This window comes from Nesoenas mayeri, assembly GCF_963082525.1.
Source record: "Nesoenas mayeri genome assembly, chromosome: 9".
NCBI classification, from domain to species: Eukaryota; Metazoa; Chordata; class Aves; order Columbiformes; family Columbidae; genus Nesoenas; species Nesoenas mayeri.
The window spans coordinates 18,960,829-18,987,800 of NC_137557.1; the positions used below are offsets into that span (position 1 = coordinate 18,960,829).

At 46.9% G+C, this 26,972-nt stretch overlaps 2 protein-coding genes across 5 annotated transcripts in view; one reads left to right on the forward strand and one right to left on the reverse strand.

Annotated features, from left to right (window-relative positions):
* Window positions 1–222: 222 nt before the first annotated feature.
* Window positions 223–20,769, reverse strand: SAP130 (Sin3A associated protein 130). Of its 4 annotated transcripts, none has more exons than XR_013922527.1 (22): window positions 20,674–20,769; window positions 19,776–19,893; window positions 18,949–19,184; window positions 18,160–18,318; window positions 16,931–17,042; window positions 15,375–15,499; window positions 14,393–14,517; window positions 13,668–13,818; window positions 13,363–13,453; window positions 12,977–13,081; window positions 11,776–11,917; window positions 11,388–11,509; window positions 8,498–8,800; window positions 7,344–7,512; window positions 6,012–6,116; window positions 4,978–5,339; window positions 3,512–3,760; window positions 3,092–3,217; window positions 2,085–2,188; window positions 1,708–1,802; window positions 1,286–1,399; window positions 1,088–1,099 (listed from the first exon to the last, which is right to left on the reverse strand). XR_013922527.1 is itself a non-coding variant. In XM_080349871.1 (21 exons), exons 2-21 carry the CDS (start codon window positions 19,885–19,887, stop codon window positions 941–943), a joined length of 3,168 nt encoding a protein of 1,055 aa, XP_080205997.1. In that variant the 5' UTR covers window positions 19,888–19,893; window positions 20,674–20,769; the 3' UTR covers window positions 223–940. The 4 variants fall into 4 exon arrangements, 2 of the variants coding, with proteins under 2 accessions (XP_080205997.1, XP_080205996.1); XR_013922528.1 differs by having other exon boundaries at window positions 1,708–1,840; XM_080349871.1 differs by lacking the exon at window positions 1,708–1,802 and having other exon boundaries at window positions 223–1,099; window positions 3,512–3,757.
* A 1,721-nt stretch (window positions 20,770–22,490) lies between these two features.
* The window catches only part of UGGT1 (UDP-glucose glycoprotein glucosyltransferase 1), a 40,363-nt gene continuing 35,881 nt past the window's right edge, over window positions 22,491–26,972 (forward strand). Inside the window, exons 1-4 of the mRNA XM_080349983.1 lie at window positions 22,491–22,508; window positions 24,470–24,605; window positions 25,044–25,182; window positions 26,581–26,663. Coding sequence (XP_080206109.1) covers window positions 25,058–25,182; window positions 26,581–26,663 — 208 coding nt within the window. The 5' untranslated portion in view covers window positions 22,491–22,508; window positions 24,470–24,605; window positions 25,044–25,057. The remainder of the gene's footprint in view (window positions 22,509–24,469; window positions 24,606–25,043; window positions 25,183–26,580; window positions 26,664–26,972) is intronic.

Below are 26,972 nucleotides of genomic sequence, written 5' to 3' on the forward strand. Positions count from 1 at the left end.
TGCATTAAGTTATCCTTCCTCCGCAGCACAAGAGGCTGCCCGCTTCCCAACAGTGTTTCTTCTCCCCAAAATGCTTCTTTCAAGGCTTTAACTCAAGTTTACAGCTTGAACAGTTTCACTAGTAGGAAGTTAAACAAACTGCTCACATACAAAAACCTCCAAAGTCCTTTATTAATGTTTTCAGGATGTATGTGGTACATACAATTAACATAACACCAGCTACAGGAAGTCCTCTGTTTCAAGAGGTTCTTCAGAACAAGGATCCCAGAGCACCAACATGGACACACACACACAGACACTACAAAATCACTTTGAAATGACTTCCCACCCCACCTTTTTCCTTTTTTTCCCTCTTTTTAGAATTATTTTTGAAATTGACAGCTAGGACTCCCAAGCCATTGGAGATGTGACTGTGGCAGATCCCGGTGCAGTGGCACTGGTTTGAGAAGGCTGCTTCAGACACCGGCAAGTCAGAGGAACAAGAACTGAACGGGGTAACTGAAAGCGCGGTCATTGTCAGCGCTCGGGTGACACCTGTGTCGGTACCTGCACGTCGGCCTCGCAGTGTCCCCGCAGAACCTGCTCCTGCGTGACAGGCGCCTACACGCCTCATGTGCATTTACCCCTAAGCTGCAGAATGGAAGGAGAGCAGAGTGCACCTCACGCTGCGTCACTAGTTCCCATTAGTAGGCACTGACACATCAGGAGGGTTATACAAATGGGACTGGAAAAGACTTGAAAAAGGGATGAGCCTGAGAGAAATCTTTGTTCGTTATGACAGATCAGCAACAATCCCTTCCGGCCGCCAGGCTTCACGTGTCCATCTGTTGCCATCTGTTCCCTAAACTCATCCTTTTTATTCAGATGCTCTGCTTAAAAATAAAACCAAACTACAAAAATGTTCCACTCCGTTCTGTACATGTTCTCTGTTACTCTGGCTTTAGACCTTCTCCTTTCGCTTTAACTTGGATACTTTCTTGACAGTTCCATTCTTGTTTAGGAGCTTCAAAACGCGATCCTTGTGATCCAAAACCTTTAGCATGGAGTCTCGAGCCTCATTGATTTGATCCATCACAAGTTTACATCTCTGCATGTTCCCCTGAAATGAAACACTGTCGTCATTGACTGGAGAACCGGACTGTACCTTTTTGCAAAACCACTTGTAACTGATGACACTGGAACACAGGAATTGTACCTACCCGGGGTTTTTTAAGCTCGCTTTAGCTCTTACTGCAGGAGGGTATGTTGTAATGCCGGTTAAAGCAGCCCTGCCGCAGGGACCTACCTGTATCAGTTCGTTGATGCGGTGCAAGTCGTCATCGGTCGCTGCCTTTTTCTTGGGGATGAGCCCCTCCTGCAGCGCGGTCAGCCTCTCGTACACATCGTGCTCCAGGTTCGTCTAAAAGACATCAGCACTTCATGAGAAGGTTCAGCGCCAGGCCAGAGAACGTTCGCCCGCATTACGAAAGCTACACAGAGAAGATGATAATCTGTTCCCCTCGCAGCTGCTCATGTTAGTAATTCAGAAGATGGAGGCTCTGACATAGAGTGTGGCACTACTGTTCTCACTAACATCCTGTTTAAAGGATTGCTCCACTTCTGAACAAACTTGGATCCTAACCAGAACTGTTTCCCCTATTTCTCACAATACTATTCCAGGAATGCAGAGGTTTTGGGGAGTTTGGTGCTAGAATGCAGAGCACCTACCTCACCCCCAACCTGAAACAGAAGCATCCAGGAATGTGGATCAGTGCTGCCTCCTCAGATCAGCCGCACCATCCCAAACAGACGCTTCTTCAGACCTGTGCATCAGCAGGAGGGAGTTGCCAATTTTGATCATCTGTACAAAATACATCAGCTCTTATGTCTGGATCAAAACCAACACTCCAGTTTCCAAGCCACTTACGCCACATTCCTGAGAAAGGGGAAAGCACGTCCCACTCCCTTTGGGCGCTACACACCAGCTCCTTTACAGCAACCCAACAGCAGATGACCATGTACTGAATTTGTAAAAACAGCCTCCTGTCTCACACAACGCCGTGCTCCCCCGCGTCGTAGGAAGCTGCCAAGCCCCATTCACCTACCAGCTGCAGGAGCTGAGCGGCGCAGAGATGGACCTTCCACCCTTGTGCGCGACAGGATACGCCCTTCTGGTTGGCAATCTCCTGCAGCATGGCCTTCTTCTCTTCTGTCAGCGGGAAATACAAATACACGTTATTCCAACTTCAGGAGCTCGCCAGGCTGCGCTTCTCTAACAAAAACATTAACCCAACTCCCGCTCTCCATACTTCCTAATAAATGAGAATAAAGTAAAATGTTGCTCAGACAGGAAAATAGCTGCCCGCCTGCCAGCTATCTGATCACTGCGCTTGCTTATTAACAGGTTATCTGTATTTCCAGAAAAAATGTATTATATCCCATTTTTTCCCCCTTTAAGAATGCAGTGCTCAGTGTTTCAACACCCTGCATGAAAAAGGGTCCATCCTTTACCACTGACACACACATCTACTCCCTTGTTGATGTATTTACACAGTTGCAAAAACCCCATCTGCTTAAAAATGGTAAGATATTAGCTAAAAAGCACAAAACACAGTCTCTGATCTCTATTTTCCTCAGGAAAAAAAAAAAATCCCTAGAAGTCCATTTGTTAATTGACAAGAGTAGTTATGCTGAATCAAAAATGTTTTTGATTTAATCTGCAAGTTTGCTAGGTAGTAAGAAAACATCAAAACTAAGCAATAGCATATCACTTCTTTAAGGGCTGCTTTCCTCAGTAAGTTCCTATCACTGTACATAAATACATTTCTCAATAATTGTATTCCTTTTTGTTTTACAAAATGACAGTTAACTCTCTGTAATGTCCTTCCCTCCTTATGTGTCTGGAGAAGAGAAGAGATTTAGGCAACACGTAGCTAATGAAAGCCATTGGCTTGCTTATCAACCCTTGTTTTCCACACTGCCATCAAAACTTTTTTGTGGGATTGCTGATGGACACCAGGCGGCTATGAATGCTGCCCGGACACCTTGCCCAGGGATGCTGAAGTGGTTTGTCCTGGGTGAATGAAACTCAAAGCGCGAGCAGCAGACGGACCTTTCACCCGGACGTCGCTGTATCTCTGGAAATGGTGGTAAGCGGCTTTCCAAGGATTGCGGTAATGACGGAGCAACGTGATGGGCGGCCTGGGACGCACAGGGACGTATCTGACACCTTCTTCATCTAGAAAAGGATCCAAGGAGAACTCTGTTATCATCACTGAGTAGATGAAAGTAGATTGGTGTGACACAAGAGCTCCAGCAGATCGGTGAGCACTACCTCATACAAAATGATGCTCTGTCAGGATAAGTCATTTTCCCTGAACATCACTATCCAGAAAGTGCTGAGGCACTGATACTTGGATTCTGTATTATTGATGTTTTCAAAGCGGGAGAATGACAGACCATCTTCTCTGAGAAACCAAAGGAAGTGAAAATACAGACATTCATATATGAAAAAAAGACAGAGGTAAATTACCTATATACTCCTTTGGAGGAGACTTGCGCTTCTCTGCTTTCACCAGCAAACTTTTGGCAGTGGATTTCTCATCATCAGTGCTGTTTGTTTCCATCATGTCCCCTTCCTCCGTGGAGATGACATGCTGCTGCTTACGGGGCTTCTTCCTCGGGGAGGCACCGGGTGGCAAATCACTTGGAGGCATCGAAAGGTTGTTGGCCAGCAATGCCAGAGACGGAGACACAGTACTTGTTGTCAAAGGAGGGACTGCTGAGAGGAAGGGAGAGGAAGAAAACCCAAACCATCAGCAGGGAAAAGGTAACACGCTGGCCTTGTTTGAACACTGCCTCCAAGCACAGTTGCTGTTTCAGAACACTGTGAGCAGCATGGACACCCCATTGTATGTGTGCCTCAGCTCCATGTGCGTAAAGGCCTGATATTAAGCCAGCAGCAATCGCTAGGACAAGCCTATACCCTTAGCTTTGTAATGCCTCAGGTACAAGAACATAAAGAACAAGAGCAGAGAGAACTGTCCCTCAGTTCTTTCATATTCTAAGCTTATGTTAGTTGAATGCTACAAAACGGAATCCACACTGTGTTAAAAGAGACATTTTTGTTGGGCAGCACAGTGGCAGGCGGTTTGGGGAATACTCGACGTTTGGAGGGAAAAGCTCCATCAGCCGAGACAGTCCGCAACAAAAGGTTTCTGGGATGAGATCTCTTGACTATTTGACATACCCACAATTGTCTGTAAGAGACAAAAGAACCCTGAAGAGCCTAAGGCTGTCTGCCCATGCTCCAGAGACACCTGTAGCAAGGAGCTTCCTCCATCACAGGACAACAGACAGCTTTAAGAAGAGAGATAAAACCAACAACTAAGCCAGAACTTGGATACTCAGAATGTGGGGTGCACTCCTGCCATTTTGTCACCATATAGTGCCTGACCTGAGATCCATTAGAATCTGAATTTTACTGATCAAGCCATCTGATAGCAATTACAAGCCAAAGAGGATAAGGCAGGCAATATAATGAATATTTCTACAAGTTCTAGAGAAAAGTATCCATGAATCACAGAAGGCCCTGTGAAGTCCTGCTCTGGTCACTAATTCTTTTCATACAAGAAAGGCCTGTGCAACTGAACAGCAGGATTTGTGAGAAAACCACAATTAACTGTACTGACTCATAATATATTGGTACTGCTGCTGAGCCTGTGTGTTTCAAGCAAGGAATTCACACAGCCTCTTTGGAGTTGGATCATTCGAACAAGAATAATGCAGTCTCAGTAACAGGTGATTTCACAGGAGATTAGGGAGAAGGCCAAGAAGAACTTTATGAGTAACAAGGCGTATGGGAACCCTTTGACTGGTGTCCTGTGCTACCATGAAAGAGATGCGATTGCATTTTCGGGACGGAAGTGTTGAAATCCTCCAAATTTCTCCACTGTCTCAACAACAAAGGAAGCAACCTGATGATTAACAACCACCTACCAGATACCGGCCGCATGATGTCCATGGGCTCCACTTCCTCTTTGATTTTGATCTCTGGTACGGCAGGACCCAGCACGGCTGACAGGGCACCGCTCATGGTTGACGGCGGAGCGGGTGCTGCCACGATGGTGGTGGATGTCGGCGGAGCGGCCGGGACGGCTCCCGGCATGGTGGACAGAGCTGCTGCGGGCTGCGAGGTGGGACTGGCTGCTGCGATGATGGTTGGAATGGCAGAGGGGGGCTGCTGGGAGGTGGGGGGCACGGCGATGGTGGGCTGCTCGCCGCCTTGGTTCGACACTGCCTCCATCGACACTGTCACTGGAGTGGCCATGGACACATGGATTTCAGGTTTTGGCTTGGCACTGTAGCATTAAAAAAGAGCAAAATAAACTGAACTGCATCTCAGTCATGACTACCCATCGCAACGGGAGTGAGCTGAGCTGGATACAGAATATCCAGTTTTTCCTGCACCTGTAAGAAACACCTGGCTCAGTAACAACAGGAGGAGGTGTCATCTCAGCTACAATTCCTCCTCCACGCCCTTTCTAATCCTTTGTATTTATTACAGATGTTTTCTTCCACTCACTGAAACAAGCAAATTTCATGACTAATTCCAGGTAACTTCAAAATACTTTTAAAAGGAGCAAGACACTTTCACACCGCAGACAAGAGCAAGCTTTACCCAGGCTGTACTGTCCCCCATTGTCTGTTTGCAAGAGCTGCCATTATGGATAACAGCTATAAAACAATGAATTGTAAAGCCACTGAACTCAACTGAAGTGGGGTAAAAGCTCCATTTTCAGCATTCTTTTGCAAGCATTACAGAAAAAAAAAGTTTTGTGGTCCATCCCTTACAGCAGCAGAGAGATTTTTGTTTCTAGTGAAGGCTCACTGCCACATATTTTTAAAGACGACTGCCTTAGCTTCACAACAGCAGAAATAGTCAAATTGTTCAAAGTCATCACCCCGACAAATTCAAGATAGACTAAGTTTGAAACTATTATGATGCAGTTGGTTGTTTCCCCAAGCCTTACCCAGCGGGCCTCGGTGATCCAGATGTGCTCCGCATCGCGCTCTCGACACGTGTGCCGGCTACTTCAGGCGGCTGGGGTGGAATTAAGCTTTTCCGGACGGCCAGCCTGCGAGAGACAGACAGATCTGAGATTCCCACCTCCCTGATGCAAAGACAAAAACTACTGAGAGCAAAGGAATCAACCCTCCCTTGCCCAAAGCAGGACAGGAGCTACAGCAGTGTCACTGCACTGTCTACAGTATAACAAATCCACTACAGAAAGAATCTCATTTTACTTTTCAAATTAGGTTACGTTTTGTTTTCTTCAAAGATAAAAGATTAGTTGCTCTGGCCTGGTCTCACCCCCATTTAGGGCTTCATCCTGCCAGTGAGAGCATCTCGCTGAGACTGCCAGGCTCCAAGCAGGGACAAAGGAGGGCTGGCCATGCCACTGTCCTCACTGCTATTTCGAGACTGAGCAAATCATCTGGAACTAAACAGCATCAGACAGGCATCCACTTCGTTTAGCTGGACCGGACTGTGTCAAAGCGCGACGCCAAGACCTCAAGCCCTGAATGTGGATGTTGGGCAGCACAGGGCTGGGTACAGAAAAGTATTTTAGAGACTGTTCAGTCTCCTGTGGGGCTGCAAGTCAAATTGTTGTTCAAAATCATCAACCTCTCATTCTTCAGTGATTTACCACTGTTTCTTTCATTTCTGTTTCAGTTTTACAGCCTGCAGCTTCTCTGCCTTTAAAAAGGTTTCCATCCAAATAAAAAAAATAAGCATTTTAGTCTCATAGGACACATCAAGTCCTAATGTTTTCAGTCGTTAAGTCAGGAGGAAATGCATCGTTAATTCTAAAGCTGTCTCCTGCCTCTTTATTTAGGCATTTAAAATTAGACAGACAACATAAAATATTTTAAGAGTTTAAGTTACTCCCTCCCTTTTCCCTAATCAGATTTCACAGCAGGGTACTAATCCTATCCTTTCTACTCATCCGCATATTCTTCCAAGAAAAGCGCTGAAGACAAAGCACAGAATTCTAATTTTAGTAGATTATGAACTCTCTGTTTTTATTACACTAAGCAAGAAAGCCTCAAATCCGCTTTCCCTCAAAAGGTCATTTTCAAGAGCTAGGAGACAAACTGTCCTTCTTCTCAAGTAAGACAAAATTGTATTCTACCGTGTGGAAGGAAAAGAAATGTGCTTCACAGATCAGCAGGTTGCTCATGACCACTGCTGACTGAATAATTTGCTACAGAACTTTTCTCATCTCCACTGCAATGACTCCATTTAGCCGGGCTGGATTGCACAGAAGCGTCACTCGCATGTCACGGTCGCTCCTACTCACCCATCCGTGGTTGGTTTCTTCCGGAGGATGCTCGGGCGCGGGGAAGAGCCCTGGGCCGGCGCACTGGCGCTCTGGCTGTGGGTTTGCACAACTGTGGTTGCCGCAGAAGCCGTGTTGAATGTGTTGCTAATAGGATTGGCTACAATGGTGGCTCCATCTGCCAAGACCACTGCTGGGGAGGATGGACATGGACACAGCAGAGAGAAGATACAGAGAAGAAAAAGCAGCGGTTACTTAAGAAAATCTGTTGACAAAGCAGGTGTTTGCAGAGCACATGTTGTTCGTGTTCCCTTCACTCCAATCTTTCCCTGCAGTGCTTTCCGTATATTTTGTAAGCAACACCTTTGCTAGAAGCAATCTGATCACTGGACCTTGTGCAGGAAGATGGAAACTACCTCCCACCTAACAACTGCTGCTAGGGAAATAACCTTTTCCAGAAGAAATGGAAAACGCAGAAGTCACTAGGGAGATCACCAACACAACTGGGTCAACAGAGTAACACTCTTAGTAGGGTTTGTGTGGCAGCACATGCCACTTGTAAGCAGCCACCATCAGCTGTGTTTATGTTCTGATGTTCAGCCAAAGCCTGTTTTGCCGACTAACTGGTTCAAAGTGTTTAGACAGTCAGGCAGTCACTGGGCAACGTGCCTGCCAGCTTTGCAACTGCATATTATCTTGGTTGCCATATCTCATTTCTTCAGTAAGTTGTTGGTGTTTCATCAGACCAATCATTTTTAATGCAAGGTGGTTTCTATCATAGTCCAAGATGGGGTTACCAACTGTTGAAGGTACCTGGCCATGTTTTAATTGCTACTGCGATCTAATGTGTAGCTGTAATGGTTTGCAGAACCTCATTTACTTGTAAACGGTTTTTCCATCAAGGCCTTACTGAAGACAGTGGTTTAAGCTCAGGCACTACCAGTGTTTTCCACTGAAGTGACCTATTCAAGGCTACCCATGTGCTCCACCTGGTGTGCTTAATAATGATAAATTAAGAAAGAGGGAAAAAAATCTTTGCTGTGAGAAGATGAGTATGAATGTGCTTACTGTCCACTACTGGGCCACAGAGACAAGATCATTAGAGTAAAAGAATGAAAACAAGAGGCTTAGTTGGTCTGACAGGGCGCAATGTAGACTCGGCTGGTCTCTCCCACCTGAAGTCTTGGTGTCTGCCTGTGGCTGCTGAGCGCTGATTGGTGCCGGCTGCAGACCCTGCGTGCCAATTGGTGCAGCGGGGTGGAGTCCCTGCGTCCCGATTGGTGCTGGCTGGATGCCCTGGGCGCTGATTGGTGCTGGCTGGATCCCCTGGGCGCTGATTGGTGCCGGCTGGATGCCCTGGATGTGGCGGGCGTGTGAAGCGTCCACAGTCATCAGCTGCATGGGGTTGAGGTGGACGGTGGAGGCCACTCCGACTCCGGTCTGGGCTGTGATGGCCGAGTTGGGCGCCTGGGCTGAAACTGGGAGCAGCAACACAGACACCCGGTCAGGCCCACTCGGCACTTCGTGCTCAAATGCTTTCAGAGGCTGGTTTGCTTTGGAAAATCGATTTGCCAGCCTGGTTGTTGCAGTAGGAAACCTGAGAGCGGAGGGGCCAGATTGTCTGCCAGAAGAATTAAAATTACTACGACCATTCCATTTTCGCTTTCAAATTGCAACAAGAGAGAAAAAGATAATGTTTAACTCTACTTTTAGACTCAAATTACATTTCTGTCCCCAGCCTCTGGTCTCAGAAAGCTGTGCACTATTTTTGTTCACTATCTTATTTTAACAGTATTTGCAAGTACAAACACCTGGCATTTTCCCCTGCTTTAAAAACATAACAAAACCCCACCAAATCAAATAAACAAACACAAAAAAAGCCACACAAAAATATCCCACAAAACAACAGAAGCATAATCCATTTCTTTTCAAAAACAGTCTTTCCACAGAGCTTATCATTACATCAACTAAAAACCTCCCACCCTTTGACTGTACAAAAGCAAGCAGAGAAAGCAGAGACTCAAGTGTATGTATCTTAAAACAGGGCTTACTTCCTTATCCCTTTTCCCCAGCCGCATAATCATGAAAAAATGGTTCCTTAGCACAGGTGGACGAACTATTCTGAAGTTGAGCACTATCTTTTCTGGCTCAGAACAGGGCTTACATTTATAGGCTGGATCCCACAGCTCAAATGAACATGAAAGTTTTTTTGTGGCAGAATAATGTTCCCAAAGCAGCACCTGTTCTAAGAAGTTCAAGTGATTTAAATTTACAGCTGTAAGTGACCCTGATTCCATCTTTCCAGATCCACTTTACAGCACATGACACTTCTCCCAGGCAGCGCTTCACCATGCTGTCAGAGCACCTGCAGTCCTGGATCCCCAGATCTCCCATCTTTACAGAACTGCCACCATTTCCGCAGCCACACACACAACACAAGTGTGAACTTGCCAACAATGGACTCGCTTGCTAACAATGGAGAGTCCTCTAATTGCGGAACAAGCTGGTTTTGTCATTGTCACAGGATTTCCATCAAGCTCTTGTGCTGACAAGACACTATAAACGGCTTTCAAAAACCTGAAATCCACCACCTGGTCTCTGAAAACGGCTCCTGTATGAAGTACAGCACATTGATTCTCTTAGTGAAATACCCTGTGTGAAACACTCTGTCACAGTTCTATCCAACAAAATCCTTTTGGGAGATGACATAAAACACAAGCAGCATTTGGAAAGCCGAAGCCAACATTCTTCCTCAAAATTCTGCATTAACTCTCCTTATCTCACTGATCTCTCGAAAGTCTCCTCTGTGATTTCACTTGAGCACTCACTGGCTGTACTTAGCACAGGTGCGTGTCCCTCCGGACATCCTGAACCCTCTCCTCTAGTTGCCACCAGTTACTGCTGCAATTAGTACCTTCAACTGATGCTTCAAGTCAAGTTAAAAAGCAAAATGTCTCTGTCAATGAGCTGAAGAACCTACATACGCTTTTTTAAAAGTTAGCATTAGGCTACCATCACCCCAAAATGCCACCAAAGCAGGAACTCCTGGCAGCTGGCAGGCACGTTCCACCAGGGGCTCTGTAACCACAGCTGCCAACACCAAGTGTCACCACTCACCTGCATGTTCTGCTTTAAAACCTCCAGCCAAAGTGCAGGAAGGTACAAAAGAAGGTCACTTGCCCCTTTTGTGAGTCATTTCGTCATCCTGAAGCCCACCTCAAATCCTGATGTGACTTATAGTCGAAGACTTGCAACTTTTCACTGGCATTTTGATGACAGAAAGAACCGGCCCCAGTAACTCATCAATGTCCTGTACAGACCTTCCCATTCAGCAAAATGGGCTTTGCCACCTCCGAGTCCTTCCCAATTCCCTTGACCCTGCTCAAGGGTAACATACTGCCAGCAGTGCAGATATTCCATGAAAATTCACATCATGCATCTCCCTACAGTTTGGACTGTGGAAATTATCACATTATAGAGAACAGTACTCAACCACTTGGTGAGGTAAGAGTGCTCCAAATTTTGTCACACAACGACGTAAGTTTGGCTTGACTACATGGGCTCACATTACACATAATTTTTTGACTGTGCAAATTACTGTAATGGTTCAAAAACGTTAATCGCTTCATTCTTTTAAACAAAACACTAACACAAATGTGTGCAATGCAGCCTATTTTTTCCATTTTTGGTTCAGGTTTCTCACTTGAACTGTACACTCGTGGCAAGAGATTAAAGGGGGCTTCTCAGAACACCAGGGCATGAAGATGCACCAAAGAGCTGCTTTAGTTTGAAGGAGTTTTACTGTTTTGACTTGTAGAATAAAAAATGTTTACTTCGAGAGATGCAAACCCTTGGATATAAAATGTGAAACTCCTGAGGAAACTCTTATTAGCTGTATTTAACAGGCCTCTGAAGTAGTTTAATACCCCTTGCCCTTGAGACTTGTGTGACAAATTGTCACAATCAAACATAAAAGCCCCTTAGTGTCTCCCACAACTAAAGCTCATATATGAGCTGACAACTGAACAAAGGGTCCATGTCAGCTTGTCCCAGCGCTGGTCATACCTGGATACTGGCGAATGGTGGACACGGAGCTGGTGATGGGGGTGTAGGTGTGCGCGGCCAGAGGGTAGGCAGAGGGTGGGTACGTTGGTAAGAAATACTGGAACTGCACAGGCACCGACTGCCTACGGGCATCAGAGAGAGCAAGTATTACACACACCATTTCAACAGCTCATCTTCAACCCTGCCTTTGGGCCAATCCCCGAGTGTTGTAACCTCATACGTCATGAGCTATCAAGTATCTCAACTATCATTAGCTCAAAACGACCCAATCCCCCACCCCAGGTTTTTAAAACACATTATTTCCAGGACAGCAGGCCCTAGAAAAGCAGCAAGGTGCTCAAAACCTGCACACACCCCCCCCTCATTCACAGAGCTGTTATTTTCTCACCTGTTGTCGTTTCTGGTTTCCATTGCTACTGGGTTTGGAGATGCCCGGTGACTGGAGAGGGGGATGAGATTACTCCTCTCTGCTGTGTAGTCAGACTGGATCCGGGGGGAAGTATGTGTGATTTGCTGAGGAACTACTTTAGCTGCATGAGGACAAACATGTCATCAGTTGACAGTCAAAGGAAAAGTTTGTAAACACTGCAAAGATTAATTCTCCAGGGAAAAACCCCAATACTACTCCCTTCTCCCTCAACCCAAAAAACCCACCCCACCCCCAAATAATTTCCTACCCACAGTGATAATAGATTTCCTCAATAAGCAAAAAAACCAAGGGAAACAAAGCCTTTTTTATCAATCTATACCAGAATAGATGGATAGTATAAATGCATATATAAATTACACTTGCTAACAAAGTTAGTCTAGTGCTAAAATGAACTTCATTTCTTCTTTTTAGGATCAGCTCAACCCTTTCTACTGTCATGAACTTATTTATTCAAGTTTTCAAAGCAGAATTTGACAGAGATCAAGAGAAACAAGATCAAGGCACACAACTATACGTAGGCAGAGGCCAAGAAAAGAAAACATCCACAAAAGCTTTAGAGGAAACACTGATGTATGGAGACATAACTTCACTCCCTGGAAATTTACGGTGGGGAGACATATTACAAGATCTCGAAAGAACAAGGAGGTCAGTAGGAAAACAGATGAACAAAAGAAAACTTCTGCAGTTCTGTAGGAAGCATCTCAGGTTCCACATCGAGGCAAATAAAGCTCCCACCTTTAGAGCTTAGTGTTTTACCTCCAAATGATCGCACTAATCGAGCTCAACTAAGCTATGCCTAAGGCCTAAAGAAGCATGAGAAGGAACTTACAAAGTGACCTCTGAAAACTGTATTCTATCATCAAGCAGTTACAGCTTCTAGTATATACAAAGCAGGTTCTAAAATGCCCAAAGGCCCAAGTTCATTTAAAAATTCAATTGAGTAAGTTAATGTGCCATTTTATTACTTAGTCCTCCTAGAGCATCTTTTTATCCTAGCATTAAAAAAAGTGATGCCACAGCAGACCTGTTAATTGGTTTCTCCCAGCTCGAACTGATATTCTTCCCCTCCTTAATTTGCTAACATGCACAAACACTGCTAGCATAAATAGAAAAACAGAAGCATCAGTTACATACTCTTCCTGAAACTGAAATCACTCACCAACTGGGATGTTTGAGGTCGTGACAGCTGTAGCATGGGAAGAATGGGAAGGCATTGTCATGGTGACAATGGTGCTTGTAGGCGCTTGGGTGTGAGACACAGAACCTAAAGAAAAAAAAGCACAAGATCTTTCTATCGAGCCATATCATACCAGTGTATCTATATCCAAGTAAAGAGGGCAAAAATCCCAAGCCAAACCACCTCCCTGAAGAACCCAGTTATTTCTCTCCTGAAGTCTGCTCATGCACTTCCAAATGCACCCTCTACCATAAACAAAGAATTCAACAGAACTGAAGAGGCTCCATCCTCAAGGAGGAAAACCAACAAAAAGCAACAACAAAGCCCAGACCCCACCACCCTCCCACAGTAGCGTTATGAACACTCACCAGCCGTGGTTGCTGAAGCGATGGTATTTGTTGCCAAAATAGGTGCCACCGTTGCCGCTGCCACTGGAGTCCCAGTACTGAAAATAGTTTTCTATGAAAATAAAACCATGACATTAAAAGATTAGTACATTTAAAAGATACACTTAGTATGGAATCATTTTGCATTGACTGTAAGGAACATTAATTTTTAACCTAAGTCTATTCCCAAATCTAATGCTAGCCCTCTAAATATAAACCAAAGAGATGTCAGAAGAAGCAAGAAAGGTTTTTTTGTTTGCTTGTTTGTTTAATTTCCTGCAGTTTACCTGAGCCATAGTGTGGAGCTGTGGCTTCTGTGTTCCTATAGCTGGGTGAGATGGTAGTGTGATCCGAGTAGCTGTGTCCCTCGGCTGGGCAGGCCGCTGAATGCTAATCGCTGCAGAAGGCGGGTGCTGCTGGATAGACAGGGTGGGTCGACTGGAGAGAGAAAAAGAAAGATCATCTAAACCATGTGGAGAATAAATATGAAAGATAAAATTCAGGGACACACATCAAGCCTTGGTCTCCGCCTCTGTGAAAGCAGCACCGCTATAAAGTATATAGTAAAGCTGCGTAAAAAATTTGAACTACACTGTGCTGCTCTCATCCGCCCTACATACTCAACTAGGATGGCAGATATATCAATAACTCCTACACCTTCATAAAAAAAGACTATCAGAGATGATACTTTTCAATATTCACGTGTCATTTTTCGCCGTGTCTTCATAAAAGAGATGGGCCAAATTAGCTATGAGTTCCTGCAACAGAAACTCTGCTTTCCAGGAAGCAGCATTTCAAAACTGAGTTATTAAGGTACTTCCTTCTCTGAACACAGAGCTACACTTCACATTTATAGTTATTTTTATTCACAGAATTGAAAGCATTTCCACTGTGCGAGCATTACATCATCCCACATCTAGAGGATTCTCAGTTCTGGACGATTAACACGTGTGTTTCCCCTCTCTGTTTCCCCTGTGAAGTCAGAGCACCGTGGATTTCAGAGCCTCTTTACCTGAGGGTTGACTCTGCAGCATGTGCTGCTGTCGTAGTTATAACAGGGGACTGAGCTCTTGTGGCTGAGACAGTTGCCACCACAGCAGGAGGAATAGTGCTTGAAGTTGTCACTGGAGGACGAGACTGTAAAAATGAGTCAAAAAGAGACAATTTCAGAAAATAAATTCTGCTGTTTAGAGAATAACTAGGAATTAGTCAAAACTGGCTTTCCTATACCTTATCCCTAAGTTTTGGCATTGTAAAAGATTTCGAGTCTTTCTGAACTAATCTGAAACCTGCCAAGCAGATCTGTCCTGGTTTTCAAAGCACGTTCATCACAGGAATCGAAAACCAACAAAGTTAACAAGACCAGATCGCTTGAAGGTCTTCAGGAAAAAAAACCGCAAAGGTCAGTTCCCTTCAAAACAAAAAGAAACCCTGATCCAAGTACATCCAGGAAGTTAAAGGTGATTGCATTGGGATCTCAGCTGAAAGCACAAAGTAAAGATGTTTAACCCTTCATCCTAACAGGGAACATTAGCAGTACTACTGTAGGGAGATTATATCTACTGTCTTCTCACATGCGTACGTGAGCCAAGATACACAGAAGCATATTTAAATGAGGGTTTTTTTTTTTAAATTCTGCATCAATGTATATGTTTAAGAATAAATCAATAAGAGCATAATGCACCAGACTTTTCAGATTTTAGAATTTGAATATATCTGAACTAAGTCCTCTTCCCAGTTTCTAAGCACTTCGAAGGCAGTTAAAAACCCAGCTTATGGCACCAAGTCCACAAAGGAAATAAAACCACAAGACTAATGCAACCATTCCACTACTTGCTATTAGGAACCGGTACCCAAGAAGCAGAACTGGAAGAGAGCTGGCAGTAGCCCCAGCCCAGTAAACAGGTAATTACAGGTTATATATTTCAAGGAAGTGCGAGGAAAAAGTGGAGCCAGCAGCAAGCGCTGTGCAGAGCTGCCTGGCTGCTACCTACCTGGATCGGCTGGTGAATGATGTGCTGGACCGCTGGCTGAGCCGTAGCTGCATTTGGCAACTGGGATGCTGGTCTCAGGACTGTGGTCACTTTAGAACTGGACATCACCGCAGCAGCTGCCGCACCTGGGAAACAAACCAGTGTGTTGAAACACCGCGTGGCCAAATGGCTCCATCATGAGCACAGACTCTGACCTTACCTGGTATGTATTTCAGTTTTAATGTATTTCATATGTATGTCAGTTCAGGTGACACTGGTAAGGCTTACAACAAATATACATAAGGTTCACAAAAGCATGTAGGAAAGCACAGGCATTTTAAATGAATTTGCTTTATTGATACTTGTTATTCCCTTATAATAATCTTATACTGCAAATCCTATTCCAAGCTATGGAAGTCAGTAGAAATAATTCAGTTTGATTACTGGGCTAATGTGTAATAAGTCACCTGATACCAACAGTAATCTCACTGCACCTGATGAAGCTCAGAAGCAAGACTACACATGCAATAGAAGAAACCTCAAAGAAAAAAAAAAGAAACCCTTTTAAACCTGGAATTTGATTAATTTGTCTACTGTTTGGTGTCTCCTGAACATAAAAAGTCACTATAGAAGACAAATAGCCTTGAAATCATTTGACGGACTAGACTGAATAGCTTTTGTAGACATCCCCCGTTTAAATTATTACCTCAAAAAGTTAATATTCAAGCTGAGAGAAAAAGAGGAGGAAGGAAAAAGAAAACACGCACTAAGTCACAACATAGAGTTTGTGGCAGCTGTCCCACAAGAACCAAGTGAACAACATTTTACTTCAGCTGCAAATAAAGCTGCATGGTCCTTCCACCTGCTCCAGGAAAAGAAGATTAGGCCTTTGCTCATGCCAATTTATTTTTCTTGAGTGACCAAATAACATAAAACATTAAAAGAAATACAAACAAAAATGGCACTTTGAATTCATATCAGTTTAAAGTTGAACTAGAAACTTAACTCTTTTGAAAGTAAAAGTGCAGTCAGAAGTCAGACTGTATTTGGCACAGGGCTTCTTTTAAGGGTTGATCTCCTGCTTTGAAAGCCGTGGCAATCAAAACCCTGGGGGACAAGAGCCTGTAGTAACCACTAGCATTTAACTCAAGGGTACTCATATTAGCATGTACAAAAAAATGCACAAATGATCCTGTGACAGGTGGGTACAAGAAAATGCCTCACAACTGCTCAGGTGCCACTTTGTAGCAACACTTGCTACCAAGAACATATGTGACATTTTGCAGAACAAGTCAGTCTATGCCAGTGTATATTTTTTTCTTGAAAGTGTTCAGTTTGAACAGCACAGACGTGCTGGTACCTGCCAGCATTTAAAATGCCGTTGCACGGTCCTGCCCTAAATGGTTGTAGCCAAAACAATTCTTAGAAGGCCAGCAGTCACCTCTTTCTGCCAGCAGTTCTAAGAGCTGAATCATTAGCTGCATTAGCAGGGAGAAAAATTTTTGAGGCGAAGGCCAGACACGTCTCTCATGAGAGGCTGCGGACAGAAGGCAGGGATAGTACAGCTACATCTGTACCTCGGGGCAGGTGAGAGGCGCCGATGTGCAGTGGAGGCCCAGGAGCGCTGCTTCTGATGATAGACATCTGCACGTTAGTGGCCATGATGTGATGCAAGTTACTAGGATGCCCCTGCAGAGTTAAAGAAATAACAAAAACCAAAATGAACTATGAGTGCTGTGTTGACAAGAATTAATGGCCACACTAGTACCATATCCAAGTCCCAAAGACAGAAAAGAGAATTTTGTAGAAATAAGTGATGTACAAAGGTTGCATGTGTAACAAGCTGAGTGGAGAAAGAGGCAGATGTTTCTACAGGGTAAGTTACAGAGCCTGCAGATATTGTGTGTGGAAGATGGAGACATTTCTTTATTTCACTGATCTAATTTTCTGGTTGGCACATAGGTGACAAGGAGCATTCACCCCCTTATAAACTGAGAGACCGCCCTTCTGCCCTTAGTGACACTGAAGGCACAGATCCACAGCACCTCTCCAGTAAAGTCAGAAGAACAGCGGGAACTTGGCAAATCCTGCGACAATTCTATTTTCTTATAATTCTGGACTTCCCACGATATTAATGAAGCTAAAAATCCACTGGAACTGCTGCACATCCTTAGCCAGCCGAACTCAAATCCACCTAAAGGCACTTTACATCTAAACCCTGAGACTTCAGCGGTTTAGTGATGAGTGTTCTGGCAAACTAGTTTCAAATCACAAGGACTGGCTCTGCAGTCAAAGTTAGAGTGGAAAGAAAATTTCTAACACATCATCTACACCTCCCTCCCTCCAATTTTGTCACTGGTGGTTTAATAAATATATACTGCAAAACCATGAGCTGTTCCCGGGACAGCTAAAGAACACTGCAGTGATGAATCCCAGCACTTTGTCTGCTCTAGTAACACTGAAAACAGCAGGAGCTTTTAAGGGAAGACTCAGCTGCATATCAGCTTTTGGATATGGCTCTGCTACCACAGCCTGGCTGTGCTGCCTCAGTGGAATAATTACAACAAATTAGCAGCTTTCTAAAGAGCCAGTGATAACTGAGTCTGAGCTTTAATGCTCCAAGCAGAACTGATCTGACAACCAGTGGCCCCTGAATGGGGAAGCCTGCTCTCTGCCTTCCCTCCTGCTGCAAGAGCCCACCTCAGTTGTACCAATATTGGCATTGATCTGACCATGCAGTGAGCTGGAACAGAAGAAAAACAAAACAAAACCAAAAAGCCCCAAATAAACAACCCAAAACCCAGACCTGTTGCCCGCTGATTGTTGCCACAGGAATTGTTGGAGCCTGCGGGATGTTGCTTTCCATGGTCACAGTAACTTGCCCAGGAACCTTCGTGGGAGCCGAGAGAGTAGAGGGTGGAGCAGGAGCAATGGGCCGGCTGGGCATAGTGGGCTTCAGGGGAGGCTGCAAGAAATACAGAGACAGAAACGTTGGAAACTCCAAAGGAGAGCTCATTGTTGAAGCAAAAATTGAATCATTTTGGGGGATCAAAGCCAGGAGAGAAAGTCAGCTTTGCACAAGAATAAGTATGGCTAAGTATTTGGAGAAGAAGGATATTGGTCATTTAGAGCTATTCCATTTTTGTTTGGGACAAAGAAAGGGCATCTTTTGTACTGGAAATACATCGCTTCTAATATACAGCATGAGCCACAAGTGGAACCTGTCAGGGCTACAGAAACTCCCCCACAGAAACAGGGCGTTAACAGTTAATTTGATATTTTCACCCACTCCTGCAGAGAAATAGTAAGATTTCAGAAACTGATTGAAATAATTCTTCTTGTAAGACATAAACCACCCCCCCAAAAAAAACCTGAACAAAAACAAACAAAAACCCCACAGCCTAATGCTGTGATACTATGAAGTCCTCAGTGTTCCATAGGAAACAGCTAAACACACATACAGTCAGCAGAAGCACATGCAAAAGTTTAAGAAACAAAAGCACGGAAGTTTTCAGTAGACTTGATTTTTGTTCAACACTCTAACTTGTAATAAGACTCTATTTTTTCCTCTATGCGTTGTGAATCTCCTCACTACCTTCATAAGTCCATCTGAAAAGGAAAGTGGCACGGCTGGAGTCAAATGCGCTGGCGGCGCTGTCACTGTCACCGGGGCACCGGACTGGACAGGGTGGTGCTGGGTCAGCATCTGAACCTGCGGGTACGGCCGAACAACCACCGGTTCCTGCTTTTCTTCTCGAGGTTGTATGGAGCCGCCGGGGCCCACATGCTCTCTAGGAGCAACTTCTGAGTCACGACTGGATTCATCGCTCACTAGCAAAAAAAAAAAAAACAAAAAGAAAAAGGGAACTCTGAGAAAAAAGGTAAAACAGGTTAACAAGTTCACATTGGTCACCCACCAGGTCAGAGATGTGATGTTAGAAACAGTCTCAATAAAAGAAATTCGCCCTACAACTAAACATTTTTCAGTGATGAAAACCCTCAGAACCCTGGCATTGCTTCTGTCGGTTCCCCTTGGAACCAACGGCCTTGAAACGCTACACAGCTTGGAGTCACGTCTGAGAAGTCCATCTAAACAGCTTCTTCAAACAAAGACTGACTTTTTCTTTCCATTAAAACTACAACTTTTAACTAGGTAAATGCCATAAAGTCCCACATCAAACAGGCAGCATCTAAAACTCTTCATGTCACGCCTTATATATCAGAACATCAAGGTGAAAAACAAGTATAACCCCCACTGAATACAAAGCCGCTGCTCCCATCACTTGGGTACCGTGCGAAACCTGTCATCTCAGCAGGGACGGCGGTAACGGGGATTGGGGCTCTCCCCGCTTTTCAGCTGCACCAAACGTGCCCACGCTCATCCATCCCCTCACACGCAGAGGCCGCGCCGGACCCACTTACCTGCGGCGGCGGGAGCGATGAGCCCGGCGGAGCCGCTGGTGGGGATGGGCGGCGGCGCTGGTCCCAGGCCGGCGGGCGGCGCGCCCGAGCGGGGAAACTGCTGCGAGCTCATCTCCGCCTGCGGGACCGGTGGCCGGTACGTTACGTTACGTCACCTCACGTCACAACACGTCACGCTACCGGCGATTCCCCCCCGCCATTCTCCCCCCCGGCGCCGCCTCGCGGGGGGCGACGACACCCCCGGCAGGCCCCGCCCCCCACTCCCGCCCCGCTGATTGGGTGCGGCACCAGCTGCACCGCCAACCCTGCGCCAATGCGGCGCGCCCCCGCCACACCAGCCAATCCAGAGCAAGCTTCTCCAGCCAGTGAGGAGCGACCGTACTAATGACCTCACAGGGCGGTAAGCCAATGGCGGGGACGACAGCGCTGGCCAATGAAGGCCGACCGTGCGGCCCGGGCCCGCCCTGCCGTGCCGCTGTGAGGGGCCGCAGGGCCCGGATGTTCCCGGGAGCGCGGCGGCACCGGCACCGGGGCCGCCCCTGCCCGCACCGAGCGTGTCCCGCAGCGCCCGGCCCAGCCGCGCTCGCCTCTGTCCTGTCCTATTCTGTTCTGTTCTGTCCTGTCCTGTCCCGCCCCCACCCCTTCCCGCCCTCCCGCCCCGGTCCCGCCGCCGGGCAGAGCCCCGCCCCTCTCCGCTCTCCTCACCACCACCACCACCACCACCGCCACCACCGCCGCCGCCTCAGCCGCTCGCCCCGCTCCGCAGAGCTGCCGCTGGGCGTCAACTCCCCCCCCCGCCGCCGCGCACTGAGGCAGCGGCTGCCAAGCCCGCCCGCAGCCCTTCCCCGGAGCCGCCCCCGAAGCGCGGCGGTGCCGGGCGCGCTGCCCGCGGCGTTACCTGAGCCCGGGGCGTCCCGCGGCAGCCGCCACAGAGGAGCCGCCGCCGGAGAACCGAGCTCCGCTTCCGCCGCTGCAGCTGCCAGCGGCGGATTGGCCCCGGTGGGCCCCGCCCACCGCAGCACTCCCCCGCCCCATTGGCTGCGGCAGCGCTTCCCCGGGGCCTTCTGGGAGTTGTAGTCCGCGCCCTTGCCGCGGCGAGCAGCGCTCTCGCGAGAGGCGGGAGGGGCGGTGCCCGGCCGGGGCGCGCGATTGGCCGTCGGCCGCGCGGTCTCCAGGGAAACGCGGTGTGGGCGGGACCACGGGCGGCAGCGCGCGCAGCGGCGGGGCGGGACGGGACCGGCGGGGACTGAGCAGGGCGCTCCGCTCCGCCCCGGGCCGGCCCGCGCCTCCGGGGACACGGCAGGCCCCGCCAGACTCAGTTCTGCTGGTGTGCGCAGGGAAAGGCGACCTTGTAAATAAAGACATTGCATCAAAATAAACACCCAACACTAGCACCCTGCTGTCTCCGGCATGAATATGCGTTACTCACTGGGACAGACGGCCAAAAACAAAGTAAAAAACCCTAAATCTCAGTGACAACGCGTGTTGCAACCCCGAGAGGCCGGCAGCGCAGGGCTGCCTCATGTTCGGCTGTGCACACCTCACAACACCCCAATTTTCGGTGACACCGTTCTCATTTAGGTGCTTTTGTCCTGACGCCCCAAGATGAAGTCTGAGAAACAACTGTAATTTTCAGAGTTTTAGTAATATTTTAAAACGAAACTAAAAAGAAAACCTTTCGATTACAGAACCACACTCGAATAATCCCTAAATTTGCCTTGTGAACCCTTCAGGCTTCTGTTGTGAACTGCTGAGGGAGCCCTGGGCAGGGACAGCGGGCAGGTCCCTTCGCAGGGACACAGCGCCAGGGCCAACACCCACCAGGCTGGAGACCCGTCCGGTGCCCGGGCTGAGGACACGGCCTCACCCTGCCCGGAGTTACTTGGCTCGGCTGCACTCCCCGCTTTACTCTTGCTCAACGTCTCCCGAACGAGACGGCAGTCCCGCGGGCCCGCCCCGTGACCCGCAGCGGCGCTCGAAACGTTCGGAGGACGGAGCGAGGACGCACACGGAGCAGCTGGGGAACGGCACGGGGAGCCGGCACCTTCGGGCTGAGAAAGGGTCAGTTCAGAGCTGTAAAATCATGAACGGCACAGAGAAGATGAATAAAGAACAACTGCTGTTTACGTGCCGTGTGCTGCTTTCACCTCCCCTCATGTTTACGTCGTGAACAGATGAGCAAGTGAAAGCAGCTTCGCACAGCGACACTGAGTCTGGGGCTTTTTCCAGTTACCACTACACCAGTTAATGAAAGAAACAACGTCGGTTCCACCTTTGCCGCTGGAACTACCCACACGTGAAACCGAAACTACACAGGGGTTCTGGAGAAGCCATCGCGCTCCCCTGTCCCTGAGCTCTCACCCCCAGGCCCCGCTCCAGCGGGAGAACCGCGCCGCCCGCCCGCCGCCTTTACCGGGGATGCGGCTCCGCGGGGCGCAGGCGGCCGGGGGGGCCGGGAACGCCGCCGTCGTCCCGAGCTGAGGCGGGTCCGGGGGACGGGGCGGTCTCGGTTCCGGGCTCTGTGGGCGGGCGCGATGTCCCGCCGAGCAGCGGCAGGAGACAGGGGAGCTGCCTCCCGCCAGCGCCCCCAAGATGGCGGCCGGGGGACGCTCTGGCGCTGCCCCGCTATAACTCTATGGCGGCGCCGGCATTTCTCTCCCGGCAGCGGAAGCGTCGTGCCCGGAAGCGGCGGGAGCGGCACGAGCCGGAAGGGAGCGTGGCGGCCGCAGGCAGGTGCGGTTACCACGGCAACCCGCGCGGGGCCGGGGCGAGAAGGGGTCGCTGCCCGGGCGGCGGGACGGGACGGGACGGGACGGGACGGGACGGGACGGGGCGGGGCGGGGCGGCTGCGGCCGGGGCGGCTGCGGCCGGGGCCGGGCACGGCTCCACCGCAGCCCTGAGGAGAGGAGCGGGGCCCGCGGCACGGCGGGGGTGTCGGTCCTTCAGCGGACAGCGGCTGCGGAGCGCCAGAGCCCGCGGCAGCGTCAGTCGCCCCTCGGCGGCAACGAGCGGACATCCCGGGTTTTTACCGCTCTCCGGTTTTGCGCCGTCAGCCGAGTCTCCGCTCCCGCCCCGCAGCGGCCGGTGCTCGGAGCAGGCGCTAGAACCAGCTATTGCCGCTCAAAAGTCTTCCAGCGTGTGATTCAGGACTGATCAGTCAAACGACACGTTGTAGGTTCAGTATCTACAGCGGTGACCCCGGTTACCGGGATCCCCCCGCTCACAGCACCAGGCTGTTTCGGGCACGTCAGGGCTGTGTCCCGGTGTCTCTGCCTCTGTCCCCAAGCGCAGCGCTCGGCAGGTGCCAAGGCCGGGGCTGTGACACTGCAGCAGGACCCGGAGCTCCGGGGTGGCTAATTCCGCTCTCTAAGGCAAGGGGTGCAAGATTCCAGAAGTCAACTGTATTTTAAATTGAGTAACGATGAAAAATGAGGAAAAATATTTAAAAAACAAATGAGCCTTCAAATATCCACTTCACAAGGTCGTAATTCAGCTTGGGTTTTGATTTGTTATCTCACACAAACACAGCTGGATCTCCTCAATCACTTGTGTTCCTTCCTGCGCCTCTTACCTCTTCTGTTCTCCATCGTGGGGTGGGTTTTTTTTTGAGATACTGGTCTTTCATTTTATAGCTGTTATTATTCACGGAATGTTGATATTTTCTAATCTGCATGTTTTCAGCTGGTTAAACTGGCGTCAGGTGACAGAGGTATCTTTATTTTTTTCCTGTTTCATATAGGAAAAGGCTTCTGTTGCAGTGTTTCACAGAACAGGGAAGCAGGCAGGAGAGAGCAGCATCAGACTGTTAGTTGCAGGAATGCAGTACGGTGTGTTCATTCACACGTTCCAAACTACTGTGTACAATTCTCAGGGAATAAGAAGGGTCGGATTCTGGGAGGAAACTGCAACCCTTGTGTTTTTGTTGCATGCGGCGGAAGCCAAGGTTTCATTCCACAAATATTGACCGAGCTTCCTCCTTGGCACACGGCAGGTGGCACTTGTGACTGTCCCATCATGCGATGCCACCTGTCCGCTTCCCATGTGCAGCACAAAGCAAATGTCCTGTGCAGCTGGGCAAGCTGCTCTTTGGATATTCCAGCAGGGCGTTTCTGTGTTTATTCAGAAAAAAAGGGCATGGAGATATAGAAAGAGCAATGGGTGAGTGATTGCTGGTGAACTTTTAGCTGGAGCAGTGTAAATTTTTAAATGGAGTAGGATGAGGTTGTTTTGTCTCTCCGTCTACGTGCAGGTAGACCTATAGCTGCAGATACATACGTATATGCAAAGACTATTTCTTACATTGAGATCGTGATGAAAAAGAGACACAAGTTAGATCCCGACAGGTTGTTGGGTGTGATCCAGCTGCAGTTTGAGTGGGCTATCATTCCAGTTGGGGGCTGAATGGAAAATGAGTTACCCAGGAAAATAAGTGCAAAAGGGCCTGAGTGTATATTATACTCCAGTCAGAGAGGGGGGAAAAAAGCTTGAATTTTTGGAGACTAACAGAAGAATTCAAGACTTCCATAAGCTTAAGAGGTGTGGGTGTGGAAATTCCACTCAGCTGTCAGAGAATATATAGGCATAAAAGTACACATAAAGGACAGTAATGGTTCTGGTTTTGTTTTTCCTTGGCTCATTTCTTGCAGTACGCTGTATCATTGGAGTCTGTCTTCATTATTTCATTCATTTTTCAGCTTGTAAAGTTGGTGGTACTTAGTGCACCCAGGAAATGCTTGTTTCTTCATTCCCCAGAGAAGAAGCCCGCTGTACGCAGCAGAGCCTGAAGGGCTGACTGCGGAACCTCCACCTTGCCTGGCTCTTCCCGCACCGGTTAGTACACCAGCTGGGGAGGCTGCGCAAATACAAAGTGTGACTTCACTTCCCGTAAAATGAACGGTGGGAAGGTTTTCCACCGAATTTGAAATATGCACTGTTAGTAATACCACTTCTTACCAGTACGTAGTGTATGACGTGGGTGTCCCAGAAGAGAAGCAAGTCTATTTGAAACCTTAAACATAGAGGAAGCTGGAACTGATTTAGGTTTAATTGCAGCTCAGGAGTCAGATATTAAAATCCTTGTCTCTTTTAATGTTTTTGTAGTATTTCTGATTTTGTAAGACCAGCTGAGATTATGATTATCTCACTGATGGATTGCATTGAATAGGCCACTGTATCTTAAAATATGCCTTAAAATATTTGGATATGTGAGATTCTGTATTGAAAAGAGAGACAATGCAAACTAACTTTTTTTTTCTTAATCTTTTTTAGGCTGCTTCTATAAAATGGGAATACTTATTGCAGTTCTTGGAATATGGTTCGGCTCTTCACTTGTAAAAGGAGATTCTAAGGCTGTGACAACATCTCTAACGACAAAGTGGTCTTCAACTCCTTTATTACTTGAAATAAGGTACGTGCATTGTGATTATTCATAAACAAATCAGAATATGCTCGGGGATAAAGTAATGTGTTCTCTTTTTCCCTTGTTTTGTGGTACCTTGGATTCTAATCATTACTAACTCATTGGCAGTAATAACACTTAGTTGAACAGGATCGTTGTGCTTGGGGAGATGGGACGAACACTTTAAAGGAGATAGTAGTATTTTTTTTGTGTGGTATATTCTTTCATTGTGCCTTAGAACAAACATTAATAACAAATAATTCTATAGTAAGTATTTATTGCCTTATTAAATTTTAGTCAAAGCACTAGATAGAGAGATTTAGCATGGTCTTGTAAGATTCTGTAGTAAAAGGTTTTTTTTCATTGATGACATAGGTTGGATAGACACCTATTGTGTGCACTTAATTTTGCTCATGTGAGTTGTGCATTGATCATCTAAAACCAACTGCTTTGTGAACAGTTGTGTAAGTCAGCCTGGGGACAATTTCTTCTATGCTAAATCCTTAAGCAGTAAAATGCAAAGCTGAGGTGTTAATGCCATTAATTAAATATCCTGGCAATGCAGGAAAAGTTCACTGTAGGAGACCATGAAATAGTAAGCAAATAAAGAAGTGTGCCAAAGGCTTTATATATAACCTAAACATTATGTTAAAAGCCTTTGGGTAAGTAGGATTGTTCACCTGGGGTGAACTGCAGAATGGTGCAGCACTGCAGTGTAAAATCATCCCCGCTGTTCTATTTCCTTAGCCCAGCACTGTGATTCATTCCCCAGTTGTTCAAAAAGTACCGAACACCTTGGGTCAGAGCAGGTTGAAACGCACACGCAGGCTATTGTGACAGCTCCATACCGTGTGTGGCAGCGTCCTTCAGCATATGAACTGTGCTACAAGTTTAGACATGGTGAAGTATTTGTTGTTAGCAATGTTCAGAGAATTATTTTACTATCTAACATTGTACACCTACGTAATCATATGCTTAATATATGGTGAATTAAATATGATTTGAAGCTGTGACTTCTCCTTTTGCTCATTTAAAAGCAAGCAAACCCCACCAAAGCTACTAGTGCCAACAAATGACATTTTGTTACAGCAAAGAAAATGTGTATTCCTCCTAAAGGACAGCTAGCAAAGAAAAGCATTAGGGAGGAGAGTGCCCAGCACGGACACTGCTGTCTGTCAGTGTCTTTGAGAGATTCATAAATACTGTACAAGCTTTTTTCATGTACTGTTTGTCCTGGCTTGCAACTATTATTTCTTGGGGTTTGTCTGCTTTTTCTAGTAACATATGGTTTTCTGATACAGGTAAACATTTAGTAGGAGCTAACTTTTTGTAAAGCTTGACAAAGTATTACAATTGTAACTGCAGAGAAGATTCATAGATCTAGCTAACTCTTCTCTTCTTACTCAGTGAATTTTTATCAGAAGAAGGTCAAGAAAAATTCTGGAATTTTGTGGAAGCCAGTCAGAATATTAAGACATCTGAACAAGATGGTAAGTTGGACTCAATGATCTTAAAGGTCTTTTCCAACCTAAATGATTCTATGATTCTAAGTTTTTATAATATTTTTCTTGATGATGACTGATAGGTGACATGGTTGAAAAACATGTTTTGTCTTCTGTGGTGTTAGCATTATAAAGGTCAAATGAGGACTGATTTCAGTTATGTTTTTACTGCCAAGTGCTCAAGGCTTCTGGATATCTGTTTGACAAAAGCTGTAGTGGACGAGTCTGAAACATGTTTTACTTACCAGTTTCTGTTTCAACATGAGGTATAAGATATTATAAATGCTTTTTATCTGT

What these genes read in the sequence shown, in the direction of transcription:
- SAP130 (XM_080349870.1), bottom strand. Translation starts at nt 19,887, where the DNA reads ATGAGCTCGCAGCAGTTTCCCCGCTCGGGCGCGCCGCCCGCCGGCCTG. An exon ending in CGCCTCTCACCTGCCCCGAG is followed by an intron (nt 15,500 to 16,930) that starts GTACAGATGTAG and finishes TTTGTTTCCCAG; the next exon opens with GTGCGGCAGCTGCTGCGGTG. An exon ending in CACCATTCGCCAGTATCCAG is followed by an intron (nt 8,801 to 11,387) that starts GTATGACCAGCG and finishes TGCTGCTCCCAG; the next exon opens with TTTCAGCCCAGGCGCCCAAC.